The 22,285-nt window shown below is 35.9% G+C and overlaps 1 protein-coding gene across 1 annotated transcript in view; it reads left to right on the forward strand.

Annotated features, from left to right (window-relative positions):
• Adamtsl1 (ADAMTS-like 1) overlaps positions 1-22,285 on the forward strand; it is a 385,192-nt gene that overhangs the window by 145,883 nt on the left and 217,024 nt on the right. Inside the window, exons 6-7 of the mRNA XM_013020837.1 lie at positions 9,714-9,788; positions 12,816-12,973. Of these exons, the coding sequence (XP_012876291.1) occupies positions 9,714-9,788; positions 12,816-12,973 (233 nt within the window). The remainder of the gene's footprint in view (positions 1-9,713; positions 9,789-12,815; positions 12,974-22,285) is intronic.

Genomic DNA, 22,285 nt, shown 5'->3' on the forward strand with positions numbered 1-22,285 from the left:
GATGTGAAGGGTAAACAAAAGGAGGAGGCTGCAATGCTTGGTAAGAAATGTACGCATTATCCTGCCCATGTAATTGTAACCCCTCTGTACAGTATATTCACAAATAAAATTTAAAAAAAAAGAAAAGACATTATAATTGGCGATTACAAAGGCCATGCAAAGAGGACAAAATCAAAGCATTCTTTCTATTTTAAGGGAAAAGACGATCACCAATTATGGCCACTCTCCTTGTTTTCTCTTCTTCTTGACTTCCCCAACCAATTAGAGGCAGAGGGGGGGGAGGGAAGGGGCGGGAGGGGGCAGGGGGGCGCGTGGAGTCACTTAGCTAAAGTTACCTTACTTTTGGTTTTTAAAACTCATTTTTGTTTTAAGTGTTGAATAGTGCTATATTATGTGCTTTTTAACCAGGCTAAAAAAATACTTAAACCTAGATGAAGTCTATTTGCTATCAAGTTAACTCCAGTTTGACTTGAGTTTCCAAAGTACTCATACTCTCCCTCCAGTTTGAATGGAAAGAAAAGGGCAGAGAAACTAATTCATATCAAGATAAAATGAAAACCCTAATACTCCGAGATGTGTTTCTCAGACTGTGGCTTAAACTGATTTATAACATATTCCTGGACTATCATTCTGGCTCAAAGTGTATTGATAATAAAACATAAGTCTCTATATTATGAACACAAATACATGTGAATTTGTTAAGAAGACACAAACAGTAAAGACATTTTCACCTTGTAATGGGCTGCTTCCAGCTGTGCTCACAAGTTGCACAATGATATATATATTCATTCATTCACACAACAGTAAGCACTTGCTAGACACATGTTATGTGCTGAGTATCTTTTCTAGGTGCTGGGAACACAGTAAAAAAATATATCAGACAAAAAATCCATTTCTTTCAAGGCACTTACATAGTAAAATTAATGGCAAAAAGATAAATGAAATGTATATAGTCCAAGGTCATGGAGAAGGAAAAGCAAAGAAGGAAAAGCACAGGAGATTAGATGGGCTGCCTGCCAAGGGTGTTAGAGGAAAGTTGCAATTTTTAATAAGTTAGTAAGAAGATGACTTGCTTAGAAGAAAGCATTGGAGTAAGGATTTGGTGAAAGCAAGAGAAGGGCATAATCCAAAACTCAGGGAAAGAGAAAAGCAAGTGAAGGCAGAAAGGTTGTAGGGAAATGAATGACATTAGTACTATAGGATCTTTAAAGATTTTAGATCTTCATCTGGATGAGACAAGAAGTCATGGGAGATTCTGAGCAGAGGAATGGCTTTATGGGATCTCTGCCTACGATGAGAGGAGACAGTGGATGAGAAAATAGTCACAAAAATAGCCGAGGGATGATGATGGCTTGGACCAGTAACTGTGGACAGAATAAGAAGTAGTCCAATTCCGGAACTATTTCTTTGAATCTAAAACATTAGTGACTTAAAGATGCACCATTATCTTATGTGCTACAGAATGTTTTTATTTTTAATGCTGCCATTGAAACTAAGAAACAATGGCATGATACTTTCTGAACATTTAAGAATTTTATGTCAGTCTATAAAAGCTCTGTTTTATACTTGGACAGATGTTTAATCATATTTTACTTCTGCACATATAAAATAAAAATGCAAATAACAAATGAAATAAATTGATCCGTATAGCTGAAACAAAACCTTATCTGAAACTGCAGCTCTTTTTAATCAATTTTGATTTTTTACATCATCAGGAATCCTAGTGATGCAAATTATAAGAAGAATCTACAAAAGAAATAAAATTCTTTGGTTCTGATACTTTAAAAAAAATACTGAGGTATGATTGGCCTTTACTAAACAGCATGCTTAAGTGTTTAGAGTTTGATAAGTTTTTATATATGGATACATCTGTTCATTCATCACCATGATCAAGATCATAAGTATATCCATTATCCAAAATGCTTCCTTGTGTTCCTTACAACCCTGCATCTCCCTACACCTGTCTCTGGGTACCTCTGATGTCCTTCTGTCACTACAGGTCAGATTGCATTGTGTAGAATTTGATATATATCCTGCCCTGTTTTCTGTCTGCCCACTTTTCTTCTGAAAGAGTAAGGTTTAACATTTTTACCTCTAGATCTGTAACCCATTTTCAGTTACTTTTAGCATAATGTCTAAAGTTCATATCTAGTTTGAGGTTTTGATGTCCCATTCTTTCAGTTTGTCTGTCTCCCTAAGTTGTATTTAAGTCTTTGACAAAATTCCATTGGCCATTTCTGCTCTATCTCTTTTCTGCTACATATCTATCCCTTCATCAATACCACATTACTTACTATAACTTTAGATGCTAGACCAGGTAAGGTGATTCCTACAATGTTTTTTTTCTTTTCAAACTGATTTTGGCTATTCTTTTGACTTTTGACATAAATTTTGCAGTCCACCTGGCCATACTTCTGAAACAAAATCACACCAGAATTGTTACTAAAAATGTGTTAATTCTACAGATTAATTTGTCAGGAAGGAGAGTGTTACTGTGTTAAGTCATTCAACCTGTGATGACTTTTATGTGTTTCCATTTGCTGAGGCTTTCTTTGATTGCTTATTAGTTCTCAGTATACAGAGTTCATACATTTTAGTGAGATTTAATCCATTGTGTTTAATCTTCCAGTGATTGAAAAGATTGATTTTGTGCATTGCTATGTGTTTTGCAAACCTGATAAACTTGCGTATTAATATCCCTAACATTTTTGTGGATTATGATATTTTCCACATAAACAATAATGTTTAGAAATAAGAAAGCATTGTTCAATTCCTAAGCTCCTTATGATGCTATAGGTTTTTGGTAAATACCCTGTATCAGATTGAGGAAGTTGCCTTCTTTGACTGCTTTCTGAGGACTATTATGGATGAATGTTGAAGTTCTTCAAAATCTCTTTTTGTCTCAGTTAATATAAGCAGGGTTTTTTTTCTCTTTTTGTGTTTTTACTATAGTGTACTGTGTTAGTTGGTTTTCAGATTAGGAACTTTTGGTCCTGGTGAAAAAATGGGACTTTGAGACAAATTCTACTTGAGCTTGCATATCCTTTATGTAGATAGCTGACTTGATTTGCTAAGATTATGTTGAACATTTTCATAAGTATGGTCATAAGACACACTGGTCTGTGGTATTCTTTCTTTGCACTGTGTTTAATTGGTTTTGCTATCAGAATAATGCTAGCTTTACGCAATAAGATGGAAATGTTCCTGTATCTGTTTTCTGGAAGAAAGTATGTAGAATTGCTATTTCGTCACTAAATGCTTAATAGCAGTCACCAGTGAAGCCTTGTGGGCTTGACATTTTATTTTTAGTACTTCCCTTTCTAACCATACGGGATAAAGTTATAGTAAAGATTTTAATGTCCATTCATGACTTTGATTGATTGATTTCTTACTTCTGTATGAGCAGTATTTTTGTTTGTTTATTGTTTTGACTGGATGCCCGTCATTGAAAATTTTACTTTGTTGGATTCTAGATGTGTTTTTATTCCTGTTAATATTTTTGAGTTGAGTTACTTGAACTCAGTTTGATCCTTTTGGGTCTTCAAATTTGGCAGGTAGGACCAAAGCCATGTTTGGCTTAGAGTTAATTGTGCCCTTCTACTAAATACTCAGTGTTCCATGAAGTATGAAGTTTTCAACTCTGGTTTGTGGGATAAACCACTATTTTCTCAGTTCTACATGAGCACAATATCTTCTTTCTTCTAACTTCTTGTGTTGTTCTTTCTCTAGTCTAAGGTAAATTGCCTCATGTTTGTACATTACTCAGTATGAGGCAAGATAGATAAAGAGACAGGGAACTTAAAATTATAAATACTAAAAGTAAAACGTTACTAAAAGTACCAGTCAGAGAGTTACCTAGGTTTGGTGGAGAGTCCAAGTACTAGTGGCTTACACCTGCAATCCTATCTACTTGGGAAGCTAAGAATGGAAGAATGGCAGTTCAAGGCCAGCCTGAGCAGAAAAGTTTACAAGACCTCTTAGCACATAGCTAAGGACGGTAGCACATGCCTTCCATCCTAAGCCCTGTGGAAGTCTGAGATTGGGAGGACCATAGTTCCAGGCAAGTTGAGGAAGAAAAGTCTATAAAACTTTCTACAGGAAGATGCTGGGCATGGTGGCTGTATTATCCAAATGATGAAGAGAAACCTAAGTAGGCTGATTTTAGCCCAGCATGCAAGCACAGGGGCAGAAAGTAAGACCCTATCTCAAAAAATCACTAATACATGAAAGAGTTATATGCATGGCTCAGTTGTAGAGCACCACTAAGCTAGTTTGAGGCCCTCTGTTCAAACTCCAGAACAACCACATATAATATGGGTAGACCCATAGCATATCTGCATGTATTAAAACAATAAATAGCATCCCTTTTGATGACCTAGAACTATTTTTTGTCTAATGATTAGAGATTACCCAACTTAATTTGTTTCCCACTCCTACATTTCTACCCATTCACTTTCTCTCCCCTCTTTTTTCCCACCTTTCGTTTTGTGAACACTGTTACACTAAAATAAATCCTTGCAAAAACTTCCACCTTGAGAGACTCTCAGTTTTGTGAGATACCTTGAAATGCTTTTCATGTGTGCACCTAAAGTGCCTGTGGTTTTTCATGGATGAAACAACCTCTCATCCAGCAATAGATGCTGGATGCTTAAGAGTACCATCTTAGGTATCCAGAGTTCTCTCTCCTTTCTGCTACTTTACCATACAAACTCTACATCCTCTGCTCAAGGAATCTACTTGTCTGTACCAGAGTTCTTATTTCCAATGGCACAGGCAAGAAATTCTTCCAAGGTAAATATCTAAGACAATGTTAGGTTCTGCCTCATTTGTTTTCTGATTCTTAAGATGGTTAATCACACATACACACACCTTGGCCTGCCCAGTACCTTCAAATAATTCTGTCTGACATTTTGGCTGTTTTAGGTAGAATGTAAATATGGTCCCAGGTACTTTTTACTTAGCCAGAAATAAAAGTCTTGGTACTTTGGTGCTAGGCTCTTAAATCAGTTTTGCAATGGTGTAGAACTGTAAATATCTATGGTAATGTTCCTAAGTACCTCCAATTCTTCATCTCCGTAGGGTCCCCCAAATTATTAGGTTTCTGGAAGATAAATGAGTGGATATTCTACTATTTTTTTAATTTGCTTCCCAGTATCTGACATTTGTTTGTAGGTTTGATGTTAATGTTTTGCTGTCTGCAATTGTGCACACAAAGTTAGTTGTGGCAGGATTACTGCCTACTTGAGAGAAAATTTAGGATTCTATTCATTGTGCAATATATTCTGACTTTATATTTGTTGAAATATCACAAGTTATTTCTCTTAGATTCAGTGAAATAGGGTATTTTGTAAATAAGACATTTTGACTCATGAAGATGGCACCGAAGTTTTTGTTGTAGATTACTTCAAGAATGAAGTTGGGCATGGAGAACTTAAAGAAGTTCCGATTGGGCATGGAGAAAGTATTTTTTGCCCTTTCCAGTCTACATCCTCTATTAAGTAATTACTGATATTCTACAGAGTCAGTATGAAAAGCTTCTCCTTGTTTTATTGGATATATTTTGACAATAGTAAAATTGACATGAAGATTTTAAATATACCATTAAAACCTCCTGAATACTGGTGGGGTTTAAGGTATAGCAAATTATAGTAACAATAGTTTGCACTTTTATTTTCAAAAATAATGTTATTAGCCTTGTATGTTCAAAGGGAAGATTCCTTAAAAACATGAACTTGACAACAAATCTAGAAGTAAAACAAAGTCAGATTCCAGAACAGGAAATCTGCTTTTTCTTTTTATCTCTTTCATGTTATTATCTTCAAAGAGGTTTCAGTTTTACATGTGTATTCACATGTACAATGCATCTTGGTCAATCACCCCTTCTGTCTTTCTCCCCCTCCCTCCCAGATGTCCCATCCCTACCCATCTCCGAAATAATGCCATTATCATCTTTCTTTGATATACCAATGAATCACAAAGCATATCCACAAGAGTTGTAAAATTTGCATATAATATTTTATATAGAAACATGTACAATATACATCATTACATGTATTTTTAAGGAAATCTTTTAGGTATAATCCTGGGTAACAATTTTCTTGCAAAAGGGTATTTACTCATGTATGTGAAATGACAGAATTTTTGACTCTCATGGATAATTTGCCCATTCAACCAACATGTTATCTAATCTCTGAAACAGATCTTTCAGAACTGTTGATAAATAACCTAGAAATGGGTCCCAAAGACTGGCATCTTTGTTGTGTCAACAAAGGAAGAACAGATTAGAACAGATGTACTTGATCACAGAATGGAGAGCCTTTGTGGGAAAGGGTGCTTTGAAGGAATGCACAGCATGGTAAGAGCCATAGTCATCTGCTTCTGCAACCATACCAGCCACATGCACCTCTGAGGAGACAAGTTGCTCACACCTTCTGGTCTCTCCTAAACACCTCTTTGTGCACAGCATCACTGTAATGGACACATAGATAAAACTCCCAGATTTCCCTCAACTCATCACTGAGGACCATTATTTAGACAGTAACAACTCAAACAGTAGGTGACTTTTTATCGACATGGAGGAAATGTGTTTTTAATTTTCTCTATTTTACTTTTCAACAAATCAAGACCACCATTTCTGTGATACAGTAAGGAATATTAAAGTTTCCTCAGAGAAACACATTAAGCAAGTATATCCTGAGTTAAACAGGTCGAAATAGGTGTCTTTCATTTAAGCCCCTATAGAAACTAAATCATGTGCTTTGAAATGGATATGGACATGTGAGATTTCCCTGTGCTTTGTTCCTTGGGTTCTTTTTTCAAGGATCATTGTGTGGGACTGATTTTTTATTTGTCTATTTTGAATCCCTAGTCCCACATATGGAGTATGATAGAAATATAAACCAATATATCCTTACAACTATTTGTAGAATAATGTAATAAATTTACAGATCCCCTAATGATCTGCTAAAACTTGTCAGACTTCTCCACAATTGAACCATAAGCCATGACTTTTCCTACCTCTATCCTGTCTTCTACCAAACACTCATCTGGAGCAGCCTGAGTTATCCCATTTTCTTATTGATGAGACAAGTACAGAAGGATATTGGCTCTTCCCTAGTCTGCTTTTTTCCATCTTACCCTTCTTCCCAACAATCATTTAGGTTCCTCCCCTGCCTTCTCCCAGGAGCATGCAATTGTTAATGTATCAGCCAAAGCTAGGGTTAATGCCTCAGCCTGTGGAATGTGAATTAATTCTCAACAAAGCAAAAGCAAGGCACATGAGCTGAGTGGGGGTCAGAAGACTGCACAGCCCAACAGAAAGCTTCCTTTGACTTGCACTTTATTTGACCTGTGCATAAACAAAGACTTTCTATTTCTAGAAAACACATTGTTTGAAGGGCCTTGAGTTTCCTCTGCAAACTTTAAAATCGATGTCTTTATGTAAAGCATTGAGGATGCCGTGGGCCCCAGATTTAACGTTGTTGTGTTCCTTTTCCATTACCCCTGCTACATTTTTTGCTCCTATATGTCACAAAGTCTTAGCTCACTAAAATTCAGACTTTTTCTTCAACAAAGCATGGTATTAGAAACAGTTATAAAGATATAGTGTGAGTACTTTTTTCCATATCATAGAGAACTCAATAAATGTAACCTCCTTAGGGCAAGAGCAGAGACATCTGATTCTTTTCCTCCATCAATGGGTAACATGCTAGGCACCTTGGCATGTTAAAAGCACCACAAAATAATCTTTTGGTTCTATTCTTAAAGAGATTGGAAATAAAAGGAGGAAAATATAATTTATAGAATATCTGCCATGTTCCAAGAAATACATCTGTGTGTATGAATCTGTCTTTATATCTATTAACAACAGTAATACGTGGCAGGTATTGCTTTCCTTGTTTTATGAAAGAGGAAACTGAGGAGCTGAGAAGCTGGAAAGCTTCTGAGATTCCCTTACTTAAACTCTTCTGAAGATAAGATCATAATGCTAAGATTCTGAGAAATTGTATTTGGGGATTCTTTTATTTAAGCTAACTTGTTATTATGACAGGATGATAATAAACAGAGTTGCAAAGATTTGTAAAAACAGAGTCCTACAGAGTTTCTCAGCATCCTGCTGAGCTTTTAGCTTGCCTTTCTTGTCTTCTGTAGTGCTTTCCTACCCATTTGACTTTGCACTTCATAGTCTTAGACAGTGGCATTTCTTCATCATAAATCCTTTCTGAACAGAGGTATAGCTCAAAATGGTAGAGTGCCAACTTTGAGCCAATAAGCTAATGAAGAGCACAAAGCCCTGAATTCAAGTCCCCCCCCATACACACACACGCGCGCGCACACACACACACACACACACACACACACACACACACACCCCACAGAATTATGTCCACAGTATGGGTGTAGCAATATGTGGTATGACTTGGGTGAAAATAAATGACATTGCCTAAAGGCCTAATTGGACATGTAATCCACCCCTAATACTTTATTATTTTTATTGATATCTCTCAGTTGTACAAAGCTGTTTCCTCTTAACACGTCCATTTATAGCTACAGTGTATCGTTTTTTAATCTACTAAGTTTAGGGTCAATTTGTAAGTAGGGAAGAGAAATAATTATGATAAAATCATCTGTGATTCATTTAAGTTTTTTAAAAAATAATTCAAAATGGAATATACATAGAGGCATAGTAACAATAATTTGGGGGTATGTACTATAAAATGACACAAGAGCCTTTAGGGTTAGGCACAGGCAGTATGAAGACAGTGAAGAAGTAGAAGGCAGAATTTCTGCCCTTGAGAAGGTTAAAGCACACTAACAAATATAGTGCCCCCTCCTCTTATCTGTCTTAATTGTCCAAGACACTCTGCCATAGAGACACAGATTCCGATATAATAAATGCATCCCCTGAAATTTAGAACGTACTTTCCATTTTTAATTCAATGTAAATGCTCTGCTCCAGGAAAGTCTGATGGTATTTTAACATCAAAAAGGAAAATTTGCAAATCTATTTTTAACATACCAAAAATTTATATTGTCTTTAACAGGCCAAACCCTCCCTAAGTGAACTGGTAATTCATTTCTTTGAAATATTTTATGTTGAGGAAACTAGAAATCTTAATTCCTAGAGATTGGCTTTCCCACTTCAAAAACTGATTTTTAAAAAACAATTGTATATTTTGAGACACTGTCTCTGGCTAGAAGGCAATGAATAATTTCATGTGAAATTATGGACTTTTAAAACATTGCTTTGAGGGCGCAATAGCTATGTGCATATGATCATATAAAATGATGCTTATCAAAATGAACTTGAAGAAATGGAAATACCAGGGGTTTTTTTTTGTACTGTTTGCAGTTCTTTTTTTGTTTGTTTCTTCTGTTTTTTCCCCCCTTTTGTCATTGTTTTTGTTTTCTGTACGTTTTGTCTTTCTGTAAGTTTATCTGATTTGGGGAGGGGAGGGTGAATGCAGAGCAATGGGACAAAGGGTAAACTAATTCAGCAGTGATACTCACTAGACACTGTGTTGGAAATGAACTAGAAGACTTAGTGGGGAGGGGGGTCGGGAGGGAAAAAAAACTGGGAGGAAATAAGGGAGAGGATGACACTGTTCAAAAAGAAATGAATTCATTACTTGACTTATGTAACTGTAACCCCTCACTTTTACAATAAAAAGTTAAAAAGTAAAAATAAAACATTGCTTTGTTTCCCTCTCTAGTGGACGATACAGTGGTTGCCATTCCATATGGAAGTCGACACAGCCGCCTTGTCTTAAAAGGACCAGATCATTTGTGTGAGTAAATGCCACGTTTTTCCTTTAGGAACTGGGAATTTTAACCATTCGTATTCATTTTTGTTCCCAGAAGGGATTAAAACACAAGAGTACAAATCTCTCCACTCTATCATAATATGATATTTTGAGTGCTCCTGTTTATCTTTTAGCTGCCTAATGAGAAGGCAGAAACTGCTATGGTCATTATCTCTAACCACAGTCATCCTGAAAAACACAAAATAGATGGTCCCAATTGTTTGTTCATGGGTTAAGTGCCTGTTTATATTTTGGTGCATATTATATCTCATTCTCTCTTTTCTTTCTTCCTAATCAATCTCAATTTTTCCCTCTCTTTTTCTTCCTCCTACATGTTTTTCCCTCCTTTGTTCCTTTTCTTACTTATCTCTTATCCCACTAATCCAGGAAGACTTAGAAGTATAAAACTTTCTTAACACTGAAACATTTAAAGCAAACCACCATGCAATAATCAAGCATCCTGTGTACTAACCCATATCTTGAACATAGCAGTTGAGAATCCCAAATTAAAACATAAGCCTAAAGAGAGAATGGTAGCTTGTCATCCAACTTTTATGCAAGAATTGATTTTCAGTGATGCTAAGGCAATGATACACCCACATCTTTTTATTATTGTTAGTGGTGTGTTGTAAATCTCTAAATTACCAACAGAAAATTATCAGCTACAAACAAAGGCAAGAGTGGGAGAGGCTATGACAGTACCGTCTATAAAATTCAGTTTTACTGTACAGCTTCCTGTACTTGGTCTCTTGAGCATTCCTGATCTTTCAGACTGATCATTCCTGACTTCCCACAAAGTCATCTATCATCTTCCCTTTTCCTCTCTCACACACATGGTCATGAAACCAATTTAGGTAGGAATCATTATTTTTTTGGCAATTGGATTTTAAAGGAAATCGTGCTGCAAAGGAGAGAGCCTGTGAACATCAATATAGCCTGCTTTAGTCTTTCTAAAAATAAAAAAATAGATTAGATTAAGTTAATCAAGAAGTAGTATTTAAGGGTCATGTGAAGCAATGGAATAAATGAGGTATAGTTTAGAAAAATAAAAAGACATGGTAAGTCATCTTGTATGAATCCATGCTCTTTTGTTTATCTTGATAAACCCTGTGAAATATAATGTTCACATGTCGAAAGATAATATATGTGCATACACTTATTCACATGATTTGCATTTCCCCTTGAAATGAGACAGAACTCAGTGCTTGTGTAACAACCTCACTTAACACTGTATTTTTGCAAGCAATCACAGAACCCAAAGTAAAATTTTCAGGAAAAGATTATCACCAAATGGGAAAATGACTCTTCATTGCAAAAGAAAGATTTAAAAGAAAATTTCATTTTAATGACTTTATTAATTTTCTCATATTTCCTAGTTATGCCTCCACTAGGAAGCTTGTTTGTTTCAACTGTTCCAAGAGTCTGTAGGTAAAACCTAAAATGATATTCATAAATAATGAAAAACAATATGAGATGGGTATTTTTCTCCAAAAAACATGACGTTAGTAGCATATGTGAAGTTAAAAAATGTTTTCTTTTGTTTCACTTTTTTTATATTTGGAATACAAGTCAGCAAATTGAATACAGTGGTAAGCCTTACCCTGTTTGTTCTGCAGCTTTTTTTCCAGAAGCTGGACTGATACAAAACCAATCTTAAATATTTAGAAACAAATCAGAACAAGGCCAAGCAATCTCATTTTGCCCTAGCTCAGAAGTACATTGAGAAGAACAGCTGGGACACATCTTATTAAGATTGAATCTGATGTGAAGATCTAAGTCTAGATCTTCAAGTTTTCCCCATAACTAAATTAATTCTTGCCCTGGAGATAGTTCTGCAACTGTATACAAGTCAGCTTGAGGAATGAAAGCTGGAGAAAGGAGATTCAGTATTGTTGCTTTCCTTTATTGACATCTGTGATACACCCACTTCAGGATTCCCTGTGAGGTCTTCTCTGCACAGGGGTAGAGTCATAAAATCTGAAATACACTACAAAATGGGCTCCACAGCTTTCATCTCGGGTCACTGAACATTTCATTGAACATCAACATTTTCTACCCATTGGTATTCCTTATAGTAGTCTTGAGAGTAGACTATACCTAGAACAACAAAGTATAAACATTTTAGATATGGTTTAGTACCTCTCAAGGCTTTAAAATTGTCTGTAGCCAGACACTCAATGTGTAAAATATTCATGAATAGAGCCATTGTGATTGAAACTACACTCAAAGACCCAGAGCCTCACCAAAGTATACATCTTTCTGCTCAAGAGTCTCTGCCAAAACTGATGGTTCTTGTTCAAGGCTGGAAAAACAACTGCTTTAGGCCATCTTTCTTCATACAGAAAGCAAGTATTCTAAATCACCTCTCAATTACCTGAGAACTTGGTTTTCTCTGACATATTCATCATGATCATCCTCACCCTCAAAATCCTAACTTCCTTCAATGAAAGATGCTTCATAGACTATCCAATTGATTGCATTCAAGTTTGAATGTTCATGGTTCAAGTTCTTTTCTTTCTTAAGCACTCTAAAATGCCACAAAGAGCAAAGTTTCGATCATGACTTAAGAAGACTGAAAAGGATAGCCACTGTAGTTTTCATTTTGAGCACTAACATGTTTGCAGTTAGCAACCAGAAAGTATGAGGAAACACAAACTAATGCATGTATATAAAGCCACAAGGTGCTGAGACAATGAAGAGATGTACCTGGATCTCTAGGCTGACAGCTGTGAAGTCAGAGATCAGTAAGATATATATGGTTTAGCCAAAGGACTAGGGCTACAGTGAAGAAAAGTGTCCTAATGAGGTCATTTGAAAGTGAAAGATTCATAAGAGCTTGGAAAGTGATCTACCAATGGTTATGCATTTTGTTTATATCACAATTTGAATATTGTAGGCTATATTAAGGAAAGATATTTCTCACTTATATAGCTCAAAAATTAGTTGCATGAAACGTACTTGCATATGGTAGCCCTAGGAATATCTTTCTTCTTCATGTGTTTGGTTATATAGATCTGGAAATCAAAACCCTCCAAGGTGTTAAAGGTGAAAACAGTCTCAGTTCTACAGGCACCTTTCTTGTGGACAATTCTAGTGTGGACTTCCAGAAATTTCCAGACAAAGAGATACTGAGAATGGCTGGACCACTGACGGCAGATTTCATTGTCAAGGTGAGCCTATTGAGGTATCTTATTTTTAATCCTTATCCAGACTGATGGTACTTATAATTTCCTAATGAAAAAGAGACTTTAGGTCTTGACATGTATTTGGACAGAAGATTTGTTACCCAAGAAATGTTTAATTCAAGCATGTTAAGCTAGCTGTATCATGGACTTTATAATAACATTATATTTTGAGATATTTCTTGATGTATTATTATTAAAATGTCTTCACCTAATCAGCCAACATGTTAGTTAGCCAACATATCCTTTTAACTGTTTTTAAACAATAAAGGTTACAAACACTGAATAATATAAGATATTCTCCATAAAAGAGAAATACAGACTGATGATCTATAGACATAGTCAACTAATCATGCATCTAATAGCAAGTTCTATTTTCTCTTGTACTGGCAATAAGACTAACTTGTTTCCTTCTATCAGTGCTTCCCTACTCTTTAAGGTAATATAAAACACATTGCTGGAAGCAACATGCACATTCTATTGGAAAAATGCACATACTGGGGGAACATTTGGGAATCACAATAAAATAAAACATATTTTTTTCCTTCAGTAGGTCAGGAGGACCTGAAGGATTTCAGCTGTAAAGCTGTAAAACTTGTAATGTGTCCAGGACTCCATAAATTTTTTCATCATGGGACCTGGAGCCAGAGGACATTTGATTTAAGCTAAGACTTGATGACCCCATGGCAGCTGGAAATAAGAATACATATAGGAGAACTGTGATAGACACAAAGGTTGGATGGAAGAAGGACAGCCGACTGTCCTTTTTCTCCATCTGCATGGTAGCTCTATTAATACAGTCCAGATGCCAGTCCTATAAACATGAATACGAAGCTACAAACCGTTAGAGGTAGCTCATAATAGAAATGATTCTGTTAGGAGCTAAATTATTTCCGTTAGCAAGAAAATACAATAAAAAAGTAAAATAATGTGTCTTAATTGCTTGAAATCCTTAGAGTATTGTTGAAATGACCCTTTATAGCATAGTAATTTCCCTCGTGGCCTTGCAAGAGTTAATGCCCATACTGAAAGTATAAGGTTGAATTCCAGTAATAGGATGCACCTTTGAATGGTTCATAGCATTGTTTAATGTGTTTCATCTATCTAGCTGACTCCCACATATCAACACTTGGGTATCCTACAAGGAGATTGAGCTGAACATATCCAAAATGGAGCTTGTCTAACTACAGAAACGTCCCTCATTTTTTATTTCTTATTTCCTAAATAGGCAAAGACACCATCTATCCAAGCAAGTTAGAAACCTTTAATTCACCTGTGATTTCCCCTCTCTCATCTGCCTCCAGATACACATTAATTTTTCCAGTTCTTCCTCCACATCATCTCTCATAATTGTCCTTCCTTATCCATCCTTGCTGCCTGTTACTTTAGGCCTTTGTATTTTCATGCTAAAACTAATACCATGAACCTGTAATTCATTCCCCAGACTCTGACCCATTATCTATGTTGAATTCACAATAACTTTTCTAAAACCATAAATAGAAATTTCAAATCCTTCAGTTCCTCACTTCTACCACCCATTGCTTTTAGATTAAAATACAAACCCATAGCATAGCACTGCTATTACTATGTTAACCTGATTCTGTTTTCCTTTCCATTGGTCCTTTGACTTTGTCATTCCTTTCCATTCAGCTGGATGACTGGCAGGTCCCTCAACACCTTCCTTCTCATAACTCAAAGCCTTTGCTTAATGCAATATTCTCTAACTGGACTGTTCTTTGTTGTCTTCTTTTTAACTCTTTCTTCTTTTTAACTTCTGTGCCCTATTCACCAACCTCTGCTTGTTCTTTGGAATTTCTTTCTTCCAGAAGTATTCTGTGATTTGACCATTTATATTACATATCTCTGCTCTGTGTTTCTGGAGTGAAGGACACATCATGTTTGCTCTGTGTTTCTGGAGTGAAGGACACATCATATTTGTCTTCCTATTACCCTAAGAAGACTTCACTAAAAGTTAGCAAGTGCAAGCTGGGCACCAGTGGCTCACACCTGTAATCCTAGCTACTTAGAAGGCTGAGATCTGAGGATCATGGTTAAACACCAGTCTAGGCAGTAAAGTCGCTGAAACTCTTATCTCAAATTAACCACCAGAAAACTGAAAGTAGTGCTGTGGCTTAAGTGGTAGACCACGCTCCTTGAGCTGAAGAGCTCAGAGACAGCACCCAGGCCCAGAGTTCAAGCCCCACGACTGACACACGCCCCTCCCAAAAAAGTTACCAAATACTAGATAAATAAAAAACTTGTTTTTCCTGGACACAAGTTCAAGAACAAATGCCAACATTTCTGTTTTACTAACCAAGAAACAGCTTAAAGGAAGTTGAATAACTCACCTAAGTTCATACATGTATTAAACCAAGACTAGAAATGACATCCCTTTTCTCCAGACCCAGAATGCATTTCAGTATTTTGTGTTACATTAAGAGTATATTATTTTCTTCAAATATATCATGAACAAACATTAGGAATTAAATATTATTCTAAGATTGTGTAAAATTTTAACTGCATTTATGCATTTGAAAATTAGCCAAATAATTTAAGATATTGAATAGATGATTACTGTTTTCCTCCTGAAATTCAGAATAAAATAATGTTTTTTCCAATAGCTGTTCCCCAAGAAAATAACTGAGAATTAAATATTTATATTTGACTGTCATTTTTCATGACTTAGCTGTTAAAATCATATACATAGCATATAATTTTTTGCAGATAATTTATCTTTTAATATCACTAAAATATGGTGTCTTCTGATAGATAGATAGATAGATAGATAGATAGATAGACCAACCAGATCTTTTTGTTTTTGTAGATTTAAAAGGCAGCATATTTAAGTCTCAAAGCATGTTTTGTTTTTGTGTTTTTTTTTAGCAGTACTGAGGCTTCATACTTCCTATGCAAATACTCTACCACTAAACCAAGCCTCTAGCCATCAAACCAATTTCATTAACATGAGTAAGCTTCATTAGAAACACTAAAATCTTTCTTCAATCAGCAATATTCCATTATGTATATACTATGTTTCTTTAATGATTCATTAAAATATTCATGGACACAGATTGCTGTCATGTTGTGGCTACTGGGAATAATGGTAGAATGAACATTGATGTGCAGCTGTCTCTACAGTGTGCTAATGAAGGCTTTTTATTATCTTTAAGTACTTGCACAAAGGGGTTTCAATTAAGGGTGTGAGTTTGTGAGTGCAATGAATGTATAACACTGTCACCCTTTTCATCATTCTGCTCCATCACTCTCAACCTCACCCATCTCCTCCATTTATCTAGTTCTATCTTCACATTATGTACACACTGAATATCATGTATGACTGCATTCACCTACCCTTATCTTCCTCCCTTCCTTCATCTTACTCCTCTAACCATGACAGCACATGTAGAAACAGGACTTTGGGGTCACTGGTAATTCTACTTTTAAGTTTTTGAGGAACTTACATACAGTTTCTCATAACGGTTGTATCAGTTTACATTCTTGGTGTAATAGAAGGGCTTCCTTTTCCTTTTCTCTACATTTTCACCAATGCTTATATTTTGTCTTTTATTTTGTTTTGTTTTATTTTGGGTCGGTCATAGGGCTTGAACTCTGGGCTTGGGCATTGTCCCTCAACTCTTCAGCTCAAGGTGAGCGCTTTACCACTTGAGCCACTGCAACATTTCCATGTGGTTTGTTGGAGATGAGTCTCACAGACTTTCCTACCAGGGCTGACTTTGAACCATGATCCTCAGATCTCAGCCTCCTGAGTAGCTAGGATTACAGGTGTGAGCCACCAGCACCCAGCTATTTTGTCTTTCTGTTAATAGTCATTCTAACAGGTCTGAGCTAATGGCTCACTGAAGTTTCAATTGCAGTTCCCTAATGATGTTGAACATTTTTTCATATACCTGTTGGCCATTTGTTCATCTTCTTTATTCATAAACTGCTTTGTTAAATGGCAACACTTTTGTACAACTACTTAAAAATAATATTTAAAAAATAAAGATAAAAAGAAATGTCAATTCAGATCATTTACCCATTTTAAAATCAAGTCACTTAATATTTCCTATTGAGTTGTGTTCCTTATAAATTTGGGATATTAAGCCCTTATCACATATATGGTTAACCAGTACTTTTTCCCATTCTGTGGGTTATCTTCACTCTTGATTGTTTCTTTGCTGTGCAGAAACTTTTAAGCTTGAGATACCTTATTTTTTTTCTATTTTTGCATTTGTTGATTTTGATTTTGCTTATTGAGTCATATCTCAAAATTCATTGTCATGAAGTTTTCACATTTTTTCTAGTACTATTATAACTTCAGTATCTACATTTAAGGACCTACTTTTTTGTTTTTGTTTTTATATTTTTATTATTATAAAAATTGGGGCTGGGAAGGTGGCTTGCCTTGCATGCATGAGATCCTGGGTTCTATTCCTCAGCACCACATAAGCACAAAAAGCCACAAGTGGTGCTGTGGCTCAAGTGGTAGAGCACTAGCCTTGAATTGAAGAACTCAGGGACAGCGCCCAGGCCCAATTGAGGCCCCATGACCAGCAAAAAAAAAGAAATTATTTCCCTTGATTCTACCATATTTCAGTTAATACATTTATATATATAATTGTGTACTACCCAACATATATACTTAGGGGTTTTTAACTAAATCTGGCTTCCACAAATAAGGGAAAACATGGATCTTTTGACTCTCTGGCCCTGACTTAACTTCACTTAACAAATGGTGCTGGCAAAACTGGATATCCACATGCAGAAAGCTGAAACTAGATCTTTATATATCACCCTGCACCAGTATCAATTCAAAATGGATTAAAGACCTCAGTGTAAGACCAGAAATCATGAAACAACTACAGGAAAAAGAAAGGGAAATGTTAGGGCTCCTGGCCCTACTAGAAATTTTCTGAGTAAAGATCCAGAAGCACAGAAAATCAAGAAAGACTTGATAAACAGGACTACATCAAACTAAAGTGTTATTGCATGGCAATGGACATAGCCAACAAGCTATGAAGATAGCCTACACAATGGGAGATTTTTGTCAGCCACTTTCAAGACAATGGCCTAATATCCAAAATATACAGAGAATTTAAAAAATTAAATCCCCCCCAAAACAACAACCCAATGAATAAATGGGTAAATAAGCTAGAGAGATTCTTCTCAGAAGAAGTAAAAATGGCCAATAGACGTGAACAAATATTCAACATCTCTGGCCATAAAAGAAATGCAAAAAAACAAAAAAAAAACAAAAAAAAAAGAAATGCAAATCAAAACACCACTGATATTCCACTTTACTCCAGTTAGAATAGCTATTATAAAAAATAAATAAATAAATAAAATAGATGATGGCGAGTATGTCTTCAAAAAGGAACCCTAATATACTATTGGTGGGAATATACATTTGTTCAACCATTCTGGAAAGCAGTGTGGAGGTTCCTCCAAAAATTAGCCATAGAACTACCCTATGATCCAGTAGTTCCACTCATGGGTATTACCAAAAAGAACTACAAAGCAGGATACAGTAAATCCACCAGCACAACCATGTTTATTATAGCACTATTCAACATAGCCAAGGTATGGAATCAGCCTAAACTCTCTCAATAGATGAATGGATCAAGAGAATGTGGTATATATATACATACAAGGGGAATTTTACTCATCCATTAGAAAGAATGATATTGTACCATTTGTAAAGAATTGGAAAGGCTTGGAAAAATTATATTAAGTAAGCCAGACCCAGAAAGACAAAGAATCCATGTTTTCCCTACTTTTTTGTATAAAGTGAGTTGATTTTTATGTGAAATGTGACGTGCACATCTAATTTCATTCTTCTGCTATGTATGAAATTTTATTCCCAACATACCATTTATGGTTCTTTTTAAGGAAAAGACACTTTTTGAACAAACAAGAGATTTTTTTTTCTCACAGTGAAGTAATTGTTATCTAATGCCACTGGTTCCAAAATAGTGTCTTGGTACCTCCTTTTCTGACCATCTTTAAAACTAGACTAAATTCTTGTCTTGCTTCCTAAACAAGCATTTCATCCAAAAATGTAAACTTGATACATTGGCTGTACATACATTTTTGGCAGTGCTAGGATGATGTGCTAGAATAGGTAAGCACTCTGGAATTCAATATGTTCTGCTGCTTACTTGATGTGTGAACATTAGTGCATTACTTCACCTCCTCGAGCCTGTTTACTTGGATATAAAATGGTAAGATAACAGCCTCATTCAAGTTATAGCTCTTGTGAGAGATTAAATGAGATAATGTGTACAAAAATACACAAAATCAGATTACTTCCTTCTGTCCATTTGAAAAGCCTTAACTTTCAGTCAGATTACTCACAGTGTTCTCTCTCCATAACAGCGGGCAGCTACTTCTCAAGGATGGTTGGAGGATGATCAATTTATAACTAGTGTGCCCAGGTTTAGTCATTAGAATAAAGGGAAGCAAAAGCTGACTGATGGTGACACCTGCTAATATGTTAATTATTATGAGTGATCTGGCTGCCTGCTGGATGACGGTTGGCTAAGGAAGCTCTTTCTCCCTTACCATATCATGTCATTTTTGTTCTGAAGCTCAATGACTTTTCATACAGAAGGGATCTTTGTCGAGAATAGATCCATCCTAATAGGAGAAACCCTAGGTCTCCTTGGCACAGGCTGAAATTTTCTTAAAAGAGACCGAGAAACAACAAATCAAAGAAAGGTTGGACAAATGGGATTGCATTAAATTGCAGAGCTTCTGCATGGCAAAGAACATAGCTAGCAAGGACAATAGAAAGCCCACGGATTGGGAGAAGATACTCATTAGTCATACAACAGTCAAGGGTCTCATATCTAAAATATACCTAGAACTCAAAAACATAATCCTCCAACAAGAAATCCTCAAAGAAACAACTGCCCAATAAATAACTGGGCTAGAGACTTAAAGAGAAACTTCTCTGAAGAGAAAAGAAGGATGGCCAATAGACACATGAAGAAAAATGCTCAACCTCCCCAGTTATAAAAGAAATGCAAATCAAAACAACATTGAGATACCACCTCACCCCAGTTAGAATGGCTATAATCAAGAACTCTAATAGCAACAGATGCTGGAGGGGATGTGGACAGAAGGGAACCATACTGCTTTGTTGGTGAGAGTGTAAACTTGTTTAACCATTTTGGAAAGTGGTATGGAGGTTCCTTAAAAGACTTCACATAGAGCTCCCCTATGACCCAGCAATCCCACTTTTGGGCATTTATCAAAATGTTCACAAACAAGACCATACTAAAGCTACCAGCACAGCTATGTTTATTACAGGGTTATTTACCACAGTTAAGATATGGAACCAACCCAGATGTCCTCAGTAGATGAATGGATCAAGAAAATGTGTTATATATACACAATGAAATTCTATGCCTCCATCAGAAAGAATGGCATTGCCTCATTTGTTAGGAAATGGAAAGACTTGGAAAAAATTATAGTAAGTGAAGTAAGCCAGGAGCAAAGAAACATAGGTCCCATGGTTTTCCTTATTTGCAATAACTAGTATATGTCTGAGACAAGCAGAAAAGGTCAGATAAGTTGATGTTAAGTGAAATGAACCCTAAGATAAGGACTCAAATGGTTTTCTTTCTTGCCATTATTTCTAACATATTTATAAGATGATTTCTTTGTTGCTTTGTATGTCCCTCCCCCACGGTATAACCCCTGTTTTCACTGTTTTTGATGTTGGTATAATTCATGGAGGGAAAGGGAAAAAAACATATTGTTTAAATAGGGATAGAAGTGGACCCATTGCAACAATGAGATGTACAAGATGTATGTTGAAAACGAACTTTACAACTTTGGGGGAAGGGAGTGGGTGGGGCCGCGTGGGGGGGGACGGGAAGGGATAATAAGGGGAAACAAAGGAGAAGGCAACAATGCTTGATAAGAAATGTACTCATTACCTTGCCCATGTAATTGTAACCCCTCTGTACAGTATTTTCACAATAAAAGAAATAGCAAAAAAACATGTAAAACACATGAAAAAAAAAAGAATAGATCCATCCTAAGGCATGCACTGGTGGCTCACGCCTGTAATCCTAGCTACTCAGGAGGCTGAGACCTGAGAATCACAGTTCAAAGCCAGCCCAGTGATTCAATGTACGTTAAATTTGTATAGTTAAATAATTTGTTTAGAAAGATTAGTGCCGTTTCAAGTTTTTTGTCTAAGTAGCATTACAAAACTGCCAAATATACATAAAGTCTACTTTTTTTAATTCACAGGTAGGTAACATTATATGCTTTTGTGATATACCTGATGTTTTGAAATGTGTACATTGTGAAATAGACTTAAGTTGGTAATAAATGTGTTGCATCATATAATTATCATTTCAGTGGTGATAGCATCACAAAAGCATCCATTTGTTAGTATCCTAAGAGACTAGAATGTTCATGATTTATACCTGCATCTGTTAGAGTGTTAGACAATGATGAAGTCCTTATATTTGTTTCTGGACAGCCTTAAGCACAACCATGTACATAATAATTTAGATCACAAAGTTATTTTTATTATGAAGGAAATGATGAGGAGGAGTCTAGAGAGAAATAACATAAACAAAATAATGAATTCACTTCATCCAGTAAATTCATAAAACTTCCATATGCACATAAGCTTTTTAAAGTAAATAGTTGATACATAGAGTATATGAGCCATTATTGCACATGAGGTCTGCCTCTCCTAGTTTACAATGTCATTTGGAAAATAAAACAGGGGATAGAGAAGTTTGAAACAATGATTTATGTAATTGAGCCCTAAAATTTAAAGACAGATAGTAAAAGCTATAGATACTATGAGCTAATCTGATTAAGAAAATATTTTTGAGTGATTGTGAACAAGCCATGTGAATCCTAGTAGGATTGATATAATCAGTCATTTTTCTTCCCTGGAGGCTGAACTTCCTTGCCTACCTTTCATAAGGTCCACTGGTTTTACCCTGCCATTGAGCCTGTTCTAGTTAACCAGTGTCACAGGAGGGAAATCATTGTCTCAAGTGTCATGAAGAAAAATTTGAATTAAATCATAGGAAAGCAAAGTAGTCAATAGTGATTCATTTTTTTGTTTGTTTGTTTTGGGTTTTTTTTTTTGCCAGTCGTGGGGCCTGAATTCTTGGCCTAGGTGCTGTCCCTCAGTTCTTCAGCTCAAGGCTAGTGCTCTACTATTTGAGCCACAGCGCCACTTCCAGCTTTTTCTGCTTATGTGATGATGAGGAATCAAACCCAGGACCTCATGCATGCAGGACAAGCACTCTACCATTGAGCCAC

The sequence above is a fragment of the Dipodomys ordii genome, unplaced genomic scaffold (assembly GCF_000151885.1).
Source record: "Dipodomys ordii isolate 6190 unplaced genomic scaffold, Dord_2.0 Scaffold53, whole genome shotgun sequence".
Classification (NCBI taxonomy): Eukaryota; Metazoa; Chordata; class Mammalia; order Rodentia; family Heteromyidae; genus Dipodomys; species Dipodomys ordii.